The sequence below is a fragment of the Dipodomys ordii genome, unplaced genomic scaffold (genome assembly GCF_000151885.1).
Source record: "Dipodomys ordii isolate 6190 unplaced genomic scaffold, Dord_2.0 Scaffold122, whole genome shotgun sequence".
NCBI classification, from domain to species: Eukaryota; Metazoa; Chordata; class Mammalia; order Rodentia; family Heteromyidae; genus Dipodomys; species Dipodomys ordii.
Genome location: NW_012267338.1, coordinates 2,791,537 through 2,805,241, shown reverse-complemented (window position 1 = coordinate 2,805,241; position 13,705 = coordinate 2,791,537). Strand labels below are relative to the sequence as shown.

General features: G+C 42.0%; 1 protein-coding gene across 1 annotated transcript in view; it reads left to right on the top strand.

The window, feature by feature from the left end:
• Nucleotides 1-12,427: 12,427 nt before the first annotated feature.
• Fgg (fibrinogen gamma chain) overlaps nucleotides 12,428-13,705 on the top strand; it is a 6,976-nt gene continuing 5,698 nt past the window's right edge. The window contains exons 1-4 of the mRNA XM_013029789.1: nucleotides 12,428-12,536; nucleotides 12,628-12,672; nucleotides 12,852-13,035; nucleotides 13,148-13,241. Coding sequence (XP_012885243.1) covers nucleotides 12,459-12,536; nucleotides 12,628-12,672; nucleotides 12,852-13,035; nucleotides 13,148-13,241 — 401 coding nt within the window. The 5' untranslated portion in view covers nucleotides 12,428-12,458. The remainder of the gene's footprint in view (nucleotides 12,537-12,627; nucleotides 12,673-12,851; nucleotides 13,036-13,147; nucleotides 13,242-13,705) is intronic.

Here is a 13,705-nt window from a genome sequence, read left to right as displayed (position 1 = left end):
GCTTCAAAACACAATCCCCTGGATCTCAGCCTCCTAAGTAGCTAGAATTACAGCCATGGCCCTTAACTCTGGGCTGATGTAATTTTACAACAATCTTAAACCATATTATGAGGGAATACTCCAAATGCTTCAACATTTTTAAAAAGATGCAAAAACTGGTATGAAATAAGATCCAAATTGTGTTTATGTTTGTGTGTGACTACCACTAGTTTTGCTTATGTTGGCTTGTTTCTGTTACGGGCAACCAAAAAGCCCTAAAAAAATACTTATGGGTGATTACTGGGAAGTTAATTTTTAAAAATTCATATTAAATTCCTCCTATTTTTAAAAGAAGATTACCCCAAATTTAAAGAATTGCTATTTTTTAAACATGTGTTGATAAGTTTTGTAATTGATCTATTAATCTTAAGCCAATTAGTCTTAGACCAATGTCAAGACATCAAAGATGGTCTGTGGATGTATTCCTTGACCAGATTTCTCTTCCTCGCTTCTGTGAATTTATCACTTGCACCCCATCTGTGGTACAGAGGGAAATGTTTGTTCTTCCCAGAGTTCTAAACACATACCAAAACAAGAAAAACCTTGTAAAAGGAAGAAGGAAAAGATGCCTTTTGTGCCTTGAAAATTGTTCTACCTGCGATACCTGAACAGTGGGGAGAAAAACAGCACGTTTCCTTTCATATAAAATCTGTTAGTTCCTCTGAGTAGAAGACTATTTTCAAAAATGAATGAAAATCTGAGGGGGTGTAGCTCATTGTAGGACACCTGCCCAGCAGGTATCCGTGTTTTATCCTCAGAATCACACATGCATGCACCAATAAATGAAATGAATATAAATATTAAAGAGTTGAGCTATTAGAAAGTCCCTTCACGTGAACACTACAACTCATTCAACTGCTGTGCGAATAAATGACATCACTGTGCTCACTCTGGGGAGATCTTCAATGCTTCTGAGCACATCCTTGTGTAATGGGAAGATCTTTGTCTGCCTCACCAATGCCAGTAAGTGTCAGAAAAGCCAGACTAATTACAGAGAACGCATCTCCCATTCTGATCTTATAAATGTGGTGGTGTGCCCTTTCACGCCATCTGTGTTCATTAAGTGTAATCTCTCCCTCAATTAAATAACATCTAGAATACCATTACTACAGTCTGAGACTAAAGTAGGTGTTAATGAGAATTGATTATAAGAAGGAGATGACCAGGTGCACAGTACTTGGTACACGTAATAGACTTGTAGTGTTTTGCAAACATTTAGCAGAAACTTAGTAACCGCAAGCTCATTATCACTGAGAGCTTTCTGTAGGAATGTTTTAATCTAAGTTTGTGTGTGTGTGTGTGTGTGTGTGTGTGTGTGTGGTACTGGGATTTGAATTCAGGGCCTTGAGCTTACTAGGCAGGTGCCCTGTCATTTGAGCCATGCCTACAGTGCTCTTAGATTTGGTTCTTTTTACTGATAGGATCTTGCTTTTTGCCTGAGATAGGCTGGACCATAATCCTCCTATTTACTCTTCCTTTGTATCCTTGGAGCTATACCTCCTCCTCCCCCAGTCCTGAGGCTTGAACTCAGGGCTTGAGTGCTATCCCTGAGCTCCTTTTTACTCAAGGCTAGCGCTCTACCCCTTGAGCCACAGAGCCACTTCCAGTTTTCTGTGAGTTAACTGAAGATAAGACTTTTCTCACAGACTTTCCTTCCCAGGCTGGCTTCAAACTGTGATCCTCCTCAGATCTCAGCCTCCTGAGTAGCTAGGATTACAGGTGTGAGCCACTGGCGCCTGGCTTGCTTTTTGTTTGTTTGTTTTTCGTTTTTTGTTTTTAATTATTATTGGTTGAGATGAAGTTCTCCCAAACTTTCTGCCTAAAGCTAGCTTCAAACTGCAATCCTCCTGATCTCTACGTCTGGAATAGCTGGGATTGCAGGTGTGAACTACCACATGCCCATCTCGTCTAAGGTATTTATTGACACTGCGCAATCAATACAATAAGTAAGTGTTTTGATGGGCGTGGTGAGTCACACCTGGAATCATGATGTTGTTGACAATGTAAAAATGTGCATATGTAGAGACCTAGATTTGAGTCTTCCGTTGAGCTTCTTGGACAGTGTCTTTAGCATCTTCTTGGGCGAGCAGCTCAAGCTGTGTCTCGCTTTCCTTGTGAAATGAGTGGGAGATAGGTGGAAGGTTGAAATCAGTCTGAGAGGCCTGGCCTTACTCCACCTGTGTTAGTGCAATGGCTCACGTACCGGCCCGGTGACTACAGAAACCACGTGCATCTGAACTGAATTCCTAACTGCAAACTCGTCTACATAAAGTCTCCAAGCCCATTCCTAGTCTAAGACAGGAAATGAGTCCTGAAAAACAGGAATATGGAAAAGATTTTAAACACTACGATTCAACAGCATTAATAAAGTTCTTTTAGAATAGGTTGAGATCCATGAATCAGCACTGGTTCAGCACTGGTTTAAAATCAAAATTATATATATATATATATATATATGTTCTCTGTTTGGGCATAGAATATGAGTAAAACCTTCTGTACAAATTAAACACTAGGAAGAGATAGTTGGCCTTCTTCTCTCTGTTGGACTTGTCAAAGTACAGCATCGAAAAATATTTGAGAAATCTGTGTATTTCGTATTTGTGATATTTCTCAGCACATGGCTGAAAGTTCATGTGAAAGTTCACTGTAAGTTCAAATGCGTCATATTGGGTCAGTTGCTGGACAAAGTTCACTGAGAGTTTATTATTATTTTTGAAAGACTGAAATGGAAAAAAAGAATAAATGCACTAGCTGAAACAATTTTATGTGACAACCACCAGATTTTAAAGCAATGCAAATAAAAACTGTAGATTTTAAAAGGCCATGCACAGTGTACAAGGGTAGGACATCAATAATGGTTTTAGGAAGATGTCCGAGATGAAGTCCTATGGGGCTGTCCTTGGAGAAGCAGCTACTGATGAATGTTGGTGGTTCTGTATTATTTAAAATAAAATATTTGCCAGGTTTTATCTTGTATTAAATACTTGGTTTCTAGGACATTTTTTTAAAATGGCAATGTAGAGGCATAGAAATAAGAGAGAACACCAGAAATTGCAAATAAAGGTCATCTTGCTATTTAACTTATTAGATGATTTCGGAGTTGCAATTGCTACCAATACGATTCGAAGTACAGCTTTTGTGGGCTGCTTATAAACCAAAGTAGGAAGCTAACAGAAATACATTTTATTTGGGAACAAAATTTGAGTCATTGAGTAAAGAACTTACATTGGACAGCGTGAAGTAGTATGATTTGAGTTATTGAGGCAAAATTAAGATTTTTTTTTGAGTAAAACCTCTGGGCTTAAAAACGTAGAAGAATAATTTTCAAGAACAATGGTGAATATATGTCATAGTCTTTTTTGGTGTTGCCTGATGCTGGGTAATGAATAAAGTAAAGAGAATACTGGCTTACAATTCTAGTGCCCGGAGATTCTAAATAGCAAGTACCAGTGTTTTGGGTGCAAGCTCTCTGGATGCACCACAACCTGGCAGAGAAGTGAAAAGGGAGCCAGTTAAACACAGACGAGGCATTTGTGCAGAAGAGTAAGCCGAGCCATCCCAAAGACCCATTCACGAATCCAGCCCAGCCCACTAGAACTAACCCTCTCTCACTAAACAGCACCAACCCATTCATGTTCTAGTTAATTTCCACTAGAGTCTGCCTTTTAGAGGTTCCATCATTTCAACCCTGCCACAATGGACACCAAGGTTCTGGCACATGGAACTTTCTAGGACAAACCACGTCAAACAGTAGCATCATATATACAAACCTTGAGGGATAACTTCTGGCTTCAAAGATGAAAAATAGTTCCTTTCTGTAGGACATGGCAACACAGAGTTGAGCAAAGAACAATAAATGAGATAATTACAGGCGCATCCATTGTTGAATGCATGTCCTTAGCTTCATCCTACAACTTTTCAACTATTTCAACAAATGCACAGGGTAGGCAAGGGATTTGATCTAGGCAAGGGAATCTAGATCAAATAATGGCCCAAGACAATAGAGCTAGTAAGTGGTGCAGGCAGGATTGGAGCAGTCACTGTCAAAGGGCCTGTACTGAATGAAGTCTATTTATGGCTACAATGTTGATTATGCCTATGGCTAGTGGATATTGGATAGTTTCCCAAGGTATGCAAAGCAGGTTAAAAATCTGCTTATCGGGGCTGTGTTTCTAACAACTGATTGTGTGAAACTGATTGACTTAGGTGTTGGGCTGTGGCACCAATTAGCTTCAGGCTGCTGAGAAGAAATTTGAAAAAAAAAACCAAGGCCATTGTACAGGGAGCGTTTTGGGTCAATTTCTACACGCTTACCCTTCAAATACAGAGAACCACAACTCTACCAGGTCTCTCCAATGTCTGTGCACACCAAATACTGAGTTAGAAATTCTGGTTTAATCATTGATCATTGAAACAAGGGGAAAACCTACCTGACCAATCCATCATTAGTATAAAAATGGAGAAACCTAACATTCAGACAAGAATGTATGCCCATAAGGAAACTGGATGGGAGCATATATAATCCACAGAATCTATGTGGCGGTGTGAGTTAAACAATTTCACCAGCAGGTGGCGCTGCAACATTAACTATTAGCCTTAGCCTTCCGAAATATGACAGTAGAGAATTTCTAAGTTCTTTGCATTCTAGTCATTGCCTAACCATGGACAACTATAATAACAGCTGTTTTACGAAATCCACCCACAATGCATTCTAGCAAATCGCTCCAAGAATCTCAGGAAATTCAGAGCAACTAGGAGATTCATTTCTCAGAATCTAGTTCCTGGGCAACATGCCCACTTCTGACTCCACAGAATATGAAATAAGTAAAATGACCTCCACAAATGCTGTACTATCAGAGGAGTCTGTCCAACAGCGAAGGTTCTGCACACGTCTGCAGTACTGTTTGGTGTTCTCTAATAGATCTCAGAGTCTTTATGTCTGTAGGTGTAGGCATAGGAGGCAAGGACTAAACCATTCTTTTCTCTTCTGCACTGTTGGATCGGTGTATGTGTGTAGTGTACATATTGTCTGTGTTGTGTGTGCTGTGTGTGTATGTTGTCTATATTGAGTACATTGTGTATATGTGTCTGCATACACACACACTGGGAACTGAATCCAGCATGTACTAAGTATGTACACACATATAAATACATACTTACATATTAAGTGTGTCCTCTACACTGAGCTCCACCTCCAGTGGCTCTCTTAGCTCTTCAATCCAGGTCTTTCTTCTGTCCTTAGATGCTTTTCTTTTCATACCACTAGTCCTTTCCAAGGATTCACAGCTGGCTCTCATTCCCAATGCTCCATCCGCAGCACGCCACCGCCATCTTCTCTTGTAGGGAGAGGTGCAGGCAAGTGCTGATCTGCGCCCTCCCTCAGAGAGGACAGCGGTGGAGCACGGTGAGGCTTACCTGAACTGGGGTGGAGGAGGGGGTGGTGGGGCCATCTTGGCATGGGTGAAGGATTTGGGCTACCGCAGGGGGTGGAAGAGACTTCCCTAGGGACAGGAGCAGGGGACTGTCACTTGGTTTTCTTTATGATCCACAGTAACCCTGGTCCTGTGGGTTCAAGGCCATCTTCTTATGTTAGTGAAAGTGCTTGCCAAATGCAAAGCTAGAAATTCCCTCCCTTCTAGAATATTGCTAGAAATTCCCTCCCTTCTAGAATGTTCGCTTAGCTTTGTTAAGGTTGAACTGTTTGGTGAACCTCCCACCCCATTCCAGTCAAGCAAGGAATAGCTCAGAGGCTGGGCTGATGTGTCACCTTTCCTGCTTGCGCATCCACAGAGAAAAATCACACGTGCCCGTGACCAGAGATTGTTGGAACTTCTTTCTGGGCGTTCATTGGGCTTATCTTACTTACGCTTGAGATGTTTTTAAATGTTGCACAGTTTTATTTTGGTTTTCCAAAAATTAAACACACGTGGAGGAGGCCTTTTTGGTCCAAAAAGTCACCGTGAATGTCCCAGTCCCCTTCTGCGGTCACTCAAGTGGTCACCCTCTGCCAGGTTTTCAAAAAGTTTTTAAAAAGTATCTTTAAGTAGTTGTTCTGCCAGTTTTAGAAGTGGCTGCGGCTGTGGTATCTGTATTGCTGCTTCTGTGGGTGGATTTTAAAATTGTATATACACATCTACATGGAAAACTTAAATACATATAGTCTAAACATAGTGTATCGTTAACTGGATAGGAAATAGGGAGTCCTTGCGTGTTCATTTTGTTGGTGTGTGTGTGTCTGTGCTTGCTGGGGACTGAACCCAGAGCCTCCCACCGCTAAGGAGAGCTCTACCATTGAACTCCACCCCCAGCCCCACTTTCGGGTTTCCGTGAAGGGGAGAGCATCACTGCAAGTCCGTGAGAGTCACACATTCTATGTGTGTTTTCCAAGTGTTTTCTAGCTACTTCTCACAAGGCCCCTCCTGTCACTCCTGTCATGGCTTCCCTTCTCAGAGGCCTCCCCACGCCTCTGAGCCTTCAGTCGTGTGGATGAGAGGAGCCTGCACATGGCCTGCAGGTGGCAGTGGTGAGCAGCCCCACCTCTAACCCAGCCACCTGAGGCCTTCCTGAGCACCTGTTTACTAACATGACATGGCCTCCCTCCCTCCCTCCTCCTTTAGCCCTTCCTCACTTCTCTTCAAAGCCCTGGCTTGCCAATTGAGCTCCTGTAATAGCTGGCGTAGACACTTGAGAGCAGGGTCTTTGCTTTTGTCTGTTGTCGCGTATTGAACAGCCCATGACAAATAGTCCAGGCCCAGGTTTATTGAACGATGGCCTCTTTCGTCTGAGCCTCCGGGGAAGAATACCTTCAGACCATGTGTGGTGACTTGAAAGGGAGTTTAGGGGTACCTCTTTGGGTAAGCAGCGTTTCAGGGATATCAGGATAATCTGATAGAGGTTCTGACTTGAGCTACAGGTAACTTGCCCACATCAGGAAGATCAGGAGGGATGTGCTGGGGGGGGTGCTGTCCACCCCCATAATGAGATTGTTGTAGTTTTAGACATATCAATGGCTAATCAATCTAAGAAAGCATCAGGGGAAGATGCATCGAACAATGGCTTGTGAGTACCCAGTTGCTTTCAGCCTGATTAAGCAACAGGTTTTCTGAATCTTGGTAAGTGGGATTCCCTCTGTGTTGTTTTTAAAAGAAGAAACGTGGTGTTCTAAAATGTGATTTACCGTTGTTTCCTCACGGAGGAGATGAGCCTGTCCGAGGCCGGCCGGAGGGCAGCCCGTGCTCATCCACTGTCCCAGAGATGACCAGCCCAGCGCGTGGGCCCACTCTGCTCCCTTACACAACATGCAATCAATATTTGGGCTTTTGACCTCTCTGGTTTTGCAAATTATTTCTTTAATTTCCAAACAGAGGTTAGGGTTCCCCCACGCAAAACACACAGGGCAAGCCATCTTTGAAGAGGGCTCTCTTAGAAGCATTTTAGCTGTCATAATTCAAGATGGCAGGTCAATTGTTTTTGTAGGTGTGATTACATTTTCTCTTTGTCCTACGCTCTCCCCCTTCTTTGGGCATATATACTGATTTTTTCCCCAAAGATTCTTTGGAGACAAAATGTGAGTTTTCCATGAATCTAGTGATGTTCATTTTCTTGTAGATAATATCTCTTCTCAGAGATAGATGTTTCTAGAACATAATCCTGTGAGTATAACTTGGTTCTTCTGTATTATTATCTGAACCCAATCTTATTATCATATTATAACCCAAAATTATTATTAACTTATAATAATAATAGAATTATTATTATTAATATTATCTAATAACCTAATCTGTGGCTGCTTCCTGCCCCCCCCAGTAAAGGAGCCAAATTTCTTTCTTTCCTTGTGGTTTTCCTGTCTTGGGTTTACATAGTGAAACTAGAATAGCATATTGTTCCTAGATTACCATCAAGATATTTTCGTTTTCACTTTCCATGGGCTATTTTTATACACCAAGCTAAAAGTATTTGTTGTCTTAGATGGAATGATTGTAGTATGATGGTGGCCTGGTTTTTAACATGTCAACAAGCCCTGTTCGCTCAACCTTCTTTGAAGAAATCCAATTCTGAGGAGTTAGGCTATAATTTTAGCTAACTTGATAGTTGTTAGAAAGATAAATGTTTCCTTGTCAGAATGGATTCAGCCTTCCTTGGAACACCAGGTCTATGTTTCTGTCCTTAAGCTTACTGAGAGGATGTCATTCATGAAAGCCTTTTGAATTGAACCAGGGAGTGAACATTAAAAACTGCTTCCCTCTAAATTGAATCAGAAGGTAATTCATGTCTAGTTTTGAGAAAGGATGTATAAACTCCTGTGACCAACTTGCTTTAGGCCTTAGAACATGACAGGCAGACAGGTGACAGCTGGGTAGACTATAGACATGAATGTACATTCATACCATCATGTCCACTTATCTATGAACATACACTTCATATTTTCAGAATCATAAATCTCATTCCATCAGAGAGTAATTCTCATTCCCATAATGCCTATCATCTGTGTATCACTTTAGACTTTTAAAAGTATTTCTTGATCCTGTGACCCTTGGGGAAGCGACAGGCTCGGGAATGGCATGGGTTGAAACCCTCCTCACAGGATGAAATCCTTGTTCTGGCACAGTGACCTTGCTTCCATCACATGACCTCTCTATGGGTTTCTTTCCTTATGGATAAGATTGCATTTGCCTTGTAGTCTTGTTGTTAAGGATTAAGAGAGAGGATTCACAAGAGAAAATAACTTAGAATTGCAGCATGACATATAGCATAAAGAACATACTCAAATTTGGTATGTATTTATATATATATATATGTATATATATATAGAAGCTTTGATTTCCTCATCTTATCAACCTATGCATATATATTTATATATGCATACATACATATCTCTATATATTTCTGTCCTTCCTTCAGGTGTCAGAGTCTTCTTCATTGATGAACTAACTCTATTATTCAAATCCAGCAAATAATTCTGGAACACAGATGAACCGAACAGACTGGGAGTTCATGGAGGAAATTGCAAGTTTACAGGAAGACTGTTAGTACTGGGTGTATTTTCAAATTTGGCTTGTGTATTATATGGTCCATTTCTGAGAAAACCAGCCTAGAAATAGAAGACAGTTGATTTAAGAAATAGTCTTATTTTCCTGGAATTCATTAATCATTTATTACTTATCAGTGAAAAAGTTAGCCCAAACATGGGGGAGGACAGCTAGTTAATATTCAATGAGCCTAAGTGATCCTAGACAATCAGGCCCAATGTAGGTCACTAAATCAGTTAGCCTTTTGATTTCCTCAGAGATGATCTTTCCTAATAGAATTCTGATTTAGGACTTAAGATTGTAGTAAAGGAAAAAAATACAAATCTTTTTCCCCCCTAAAATTTTGATAACATATCTCAGATTCCAATGCGAGTCAACAAAAAGGTGACAGTATATGTGCCCCGATTCTAAAATGAGATAAGATAGAAGCTTTGATTTCCTCAGCTTATTAACCTATGCATATGACATACATTGATATATCTAAAGAGACTTTATGAAGTATAGCTCCACACCGAACCTCTGGCTTCATGGTTCCACCCAAAGTTCAAGTTGAGATTTTAGGTCCTTCAGTGCAGACACACATGTTCCGTGTGCGCTTGCACACTTCACTCCCTGTCTATCATGTATGGGAAGCACACCTTACTAGTCATCCGATTTAGATCTATCATGACTCGATCTTTGAGCTACGGAATTCATTTAGAAGGAAATTCCATCTAAATTAGGCAATCCAGTGCTTTCTTTTTTTGGGGAGCACTGCAGATTACAGTCACTTGCAACCAATCCCTTATTAAAGATGACTTTCTGTAGCTGGAATATCGTATTCCCCAGGAACCAAGTGTGTAATCCTAGTGGTCCCTTTTACCATTCTGTCAAATGGAATTCCTATCGGTGCAAATTTTATACCTTATACATATTACTGGACATATTTCGTGATTTAGACATTACACTCAGCATATTACCCCCACTGAATCCTGCTAACAATCCTACACAATAGACAATTTAAGTACCACTTCCATTTTAGCAACATGAGGAAACTCAGTGAGACTAAGTAATTTGTACTGGGTGATCAGTCAGTAAGGTATAGATCTGCGGTTCAAATCCAGGCAGATGGACTCGAAAGTTCTCACCAACTTCTTGTGTATGCTCTCTGATTGGGCTCTACTTTCCTCAAAGGCAATGTCTTACTAAAGTGTACATGCCAAGCATGCACAAGGCCCTGATCTGATCCCTAGCACCAATAATAATAATGATGAAATGATAAGCAATAGTTTAGTGATCAAAGAATCACACCCTCCTTCCTTCCCTCCCTAGCTCAATTTCTCCCTCCTTATTTCCCTCCCTCCCTCCCTCCCCCTTCCTTCCTTCTTTCCTTCCTTCCTTCCTTCCTTTCTCTTTCTTGTTCCTTCTCACTCTTCTCTCTGTTTCTGTCTCTCTCTGTCTCTTATTAGTACTGAGGCTTGAACTCTGAGCCTTGTACTGTGCTTGGCTTTTCCACTCTACCATTTGGGCCATCTCCATTATTATTATTATTATTATTAGATTGGTTAGTTGGAGATAAGAGTATTTTAGGGTTGTTTGCCTAGACTAACTTTGAATTGTGATTCTCAGATCTCAGCCTCTTGAGTAGCTAAGATTATGAATGTCAGCTACCAGTGCCTGCTTATTGTTGAGTAGACAATATGTGCATAGTTCAGCGAGAAGCCTTTCTCTAACCATTTCCCTTAGCACCTCACTCCATCTCTTCCCACAGAGGTAACAATGGTGCAGACACAGCCTCTAAGGTATGCCCTAGAAAATACCCAATGTGTGTCCCACCAATCTACTGTTATTTTTGTTTTTGTTGCTAGTCCTGGGGCTTGAACTCAGGGTCTGAGCACTGTCCCTGTTTAAGGCTATTACTCTACCACTTGAGCCACAGCTCTACATCCAGCTTTTTGGTGGTTAATTGGAGATAAGAATCCCCATGGACTTTCCTGCCCAGGCTGGCTTTGAACTGTGATCCTCAAACCTCATCCTCCTGAGGAGCTGGAATTCCCAGCATGAGTCCCAGCACCTGGCTGTTTTCCACTTTTTAAAAAATGGAAGTATGCTTTTCTCTGTCATTTATTTTGGAAATTGTTCTGTATGAATAGGTGAGGTATCTCATTCTTTAAAAAGACTGTTTTATATACTTTTGTATGGCTATTCAATCATTTGTTTTATTATTACCTTTGTAATTTGGAAGTTTTGATAGGTATTAGAAAATAGAAGCTTTAAAGACTGGATTTCAGATCAAAGCAGTTGAAATCATCAAGTAATTGTTGAGAGTTCAAGATTGCTAGGCTGGGGGCTCTGGCTACAAAATTGGTTTATGTCTTAATAAGATTGACACAACACGTATAGTATGGCACAAAGATTGCTATAAATGCTATCAACGCGGTAGATGTTTTTGTTTTGGAGGGATTGGGGTGCTATTCAATTTGGTCAGACTTCGAGGTGTAGGGAATGACAATCATGGTGCTTATTTCCCCTGTTGTTCCTAGGAAATAGGAACAGATGGAAGAGATATTTGTGACACTTACATTCTACATCATGGAAACTAGGAGCAGGTGGAAGTCATTATCAGAGCCAACTTTATAGGAGAGGTACTGAATGGTTTGGAGCTGGACGTTAACTGAGATGGAGAAGAGATACATTACACACTTACTGGGCCAATGGCCTAGCAATGAATGTCAAGTCAGGGAAGGAAGTATTACGAAAGAGAGAAAAGAGGAAGATCTGGTTTTGACAGGTGCACCTTCATCATTATTGACCAGTTACAGCACCTAAACATGGACGTTTATTTTCAAGTCAAAACACAAATAAGTCTGGGTAAAGACTTGGAGCCATGAGCTAACTGTATTTCTCTTCGTAATGCTCGGGATCTTTCCTGCTGTCCGTCTACCCTGCGTCCTCGGGCTGTGCTTCAGTTAGACTCACGGAAGGTCGACCTTCCCTCCCCTTGGGGACGGGAGATGCGCGCCCTGGGCTCCCAGCTCCTTCCCCGGTGCAGGCGATGGTTGGAGGTGGTTCGAGACCTGCGTGCGCTCCTCCCCGGGTTGCAACAGCCAGAGCCACACCAGCTGCGGGATCAGGGGAGAAAGGTTGCGCTCACCCCACGCCCCAAAAAGGAGGAGCTTATCCCGGAGTGCAAAGTCTGGGAACCCGGGTGAGCAGGAGCGCTGGTTGGAGCCAGGAAGAGGAGCGGGAAGGACGTCCCCCCCCACCCACTCCGGGTAATGACGCCCCAGGGAGCGCCCCCTCCCTCCGGGCCACCCCCAGCCCTGCCCAGCCCTGGGCCTTACATAAAGGGGCCAGTGGAGCGCAGGAGGTCACAGTGTTGACTGCAGCAACGCGCTCCCGACAGACACCATGGGCTGGTCCTGGCACCCCAGGAGTTTCCTTCTCTGTTTCTCCACCTTTTCCCTGCTCTCGTCTGCAGGCCTGGCAGTAAGTGCCCAGCTGTTCACAAACCGGTTCTTCTTCCCCAGACCCCTCCAGAGGAGCCCAGAGTGAACGCTCTGTCTTTCTCTCCTTGTAGTATGTCGCCACCAAAGACAATTGCTGTATCTTGGATGAAAGATTTGTAAGTCGCTTCTACATTTTCTCACTTTTCTATTTGACCTGGAGAAGGGTAGACGTGAAAGGCCTTTGGTTCTGTTTTTACCAGTATTGATGGACACTTTCGACATTTTTAAAGTGTCCGCAGGTTTTGGAGTGTTGCTTTGTATGAGGTGGTTTTGAATCATGTGGTTCTACTTGCAGGGCAGTTTCTGTCCAACCATCTGTGGCATTGCAGATTTCCTGTCCTCTTACCAAACCAATGTGAATAAGGACCTTGAGAGCTTAGAAGATATCCTCAGGCACGTAGAAAACAGAACAACAGAGGCAAAGGAACTTATCAAAGCAATCCAAGTCAGCCACAACCCTGACGAGCCAGCAAAGCCAAGTGAGAAACCAGTGGCAGCTGACTGAAAAAGTTGGCTGAGCAGTTGGGTTGCTGTTGTCTTCATTGTTCTAGTTTCCTAAGTATCTTTCTGTCTCTGGCCCCATGTTAACAGATATGATAGAGAGTGCGACTATGAATTCCAAGAAGATGGTAGAAGAAATCATGAAATTTGAAGCACTGCTACTAACTCATGAGTCCAGCATTCGGTAAGCGTTGCTTGGCTTTGTTTGTAAGTTTTATTTGCATTAAAACATTTTTCTTATCTTTTTAATCTATCCTATTGATCCATTTAGGTATCTATTTTTATGATCTTTAGGTAGTTGTACAAAGGGACTTCAACATGTCAGTTGATGAATACAATGAGCACAGAATTAGTTTCATTTAATACTACATGATTCACTAAAAGGGACCATGGAATTTTGTTTTGCAATATTAATAGCCAACTGGCTTTACATCTATCTTCAACCTGTGGAGGAAAGAGTTTCATGGACATGAATTGTACTGCATTATAGTTGCTTTTAAATAATCACACTGGAGAAGAGTATTCCAGCTGTTTTCTTTTTTTTGGGAGGGGTCCGGTCGTGGGGCCTGAACTCTGGGCCTGGGCGCTGTCCCTCAGCTCTTCAGCTCAAGGCTAGCGCTCTACCACTTGAGCCACAGCGCCACTTCC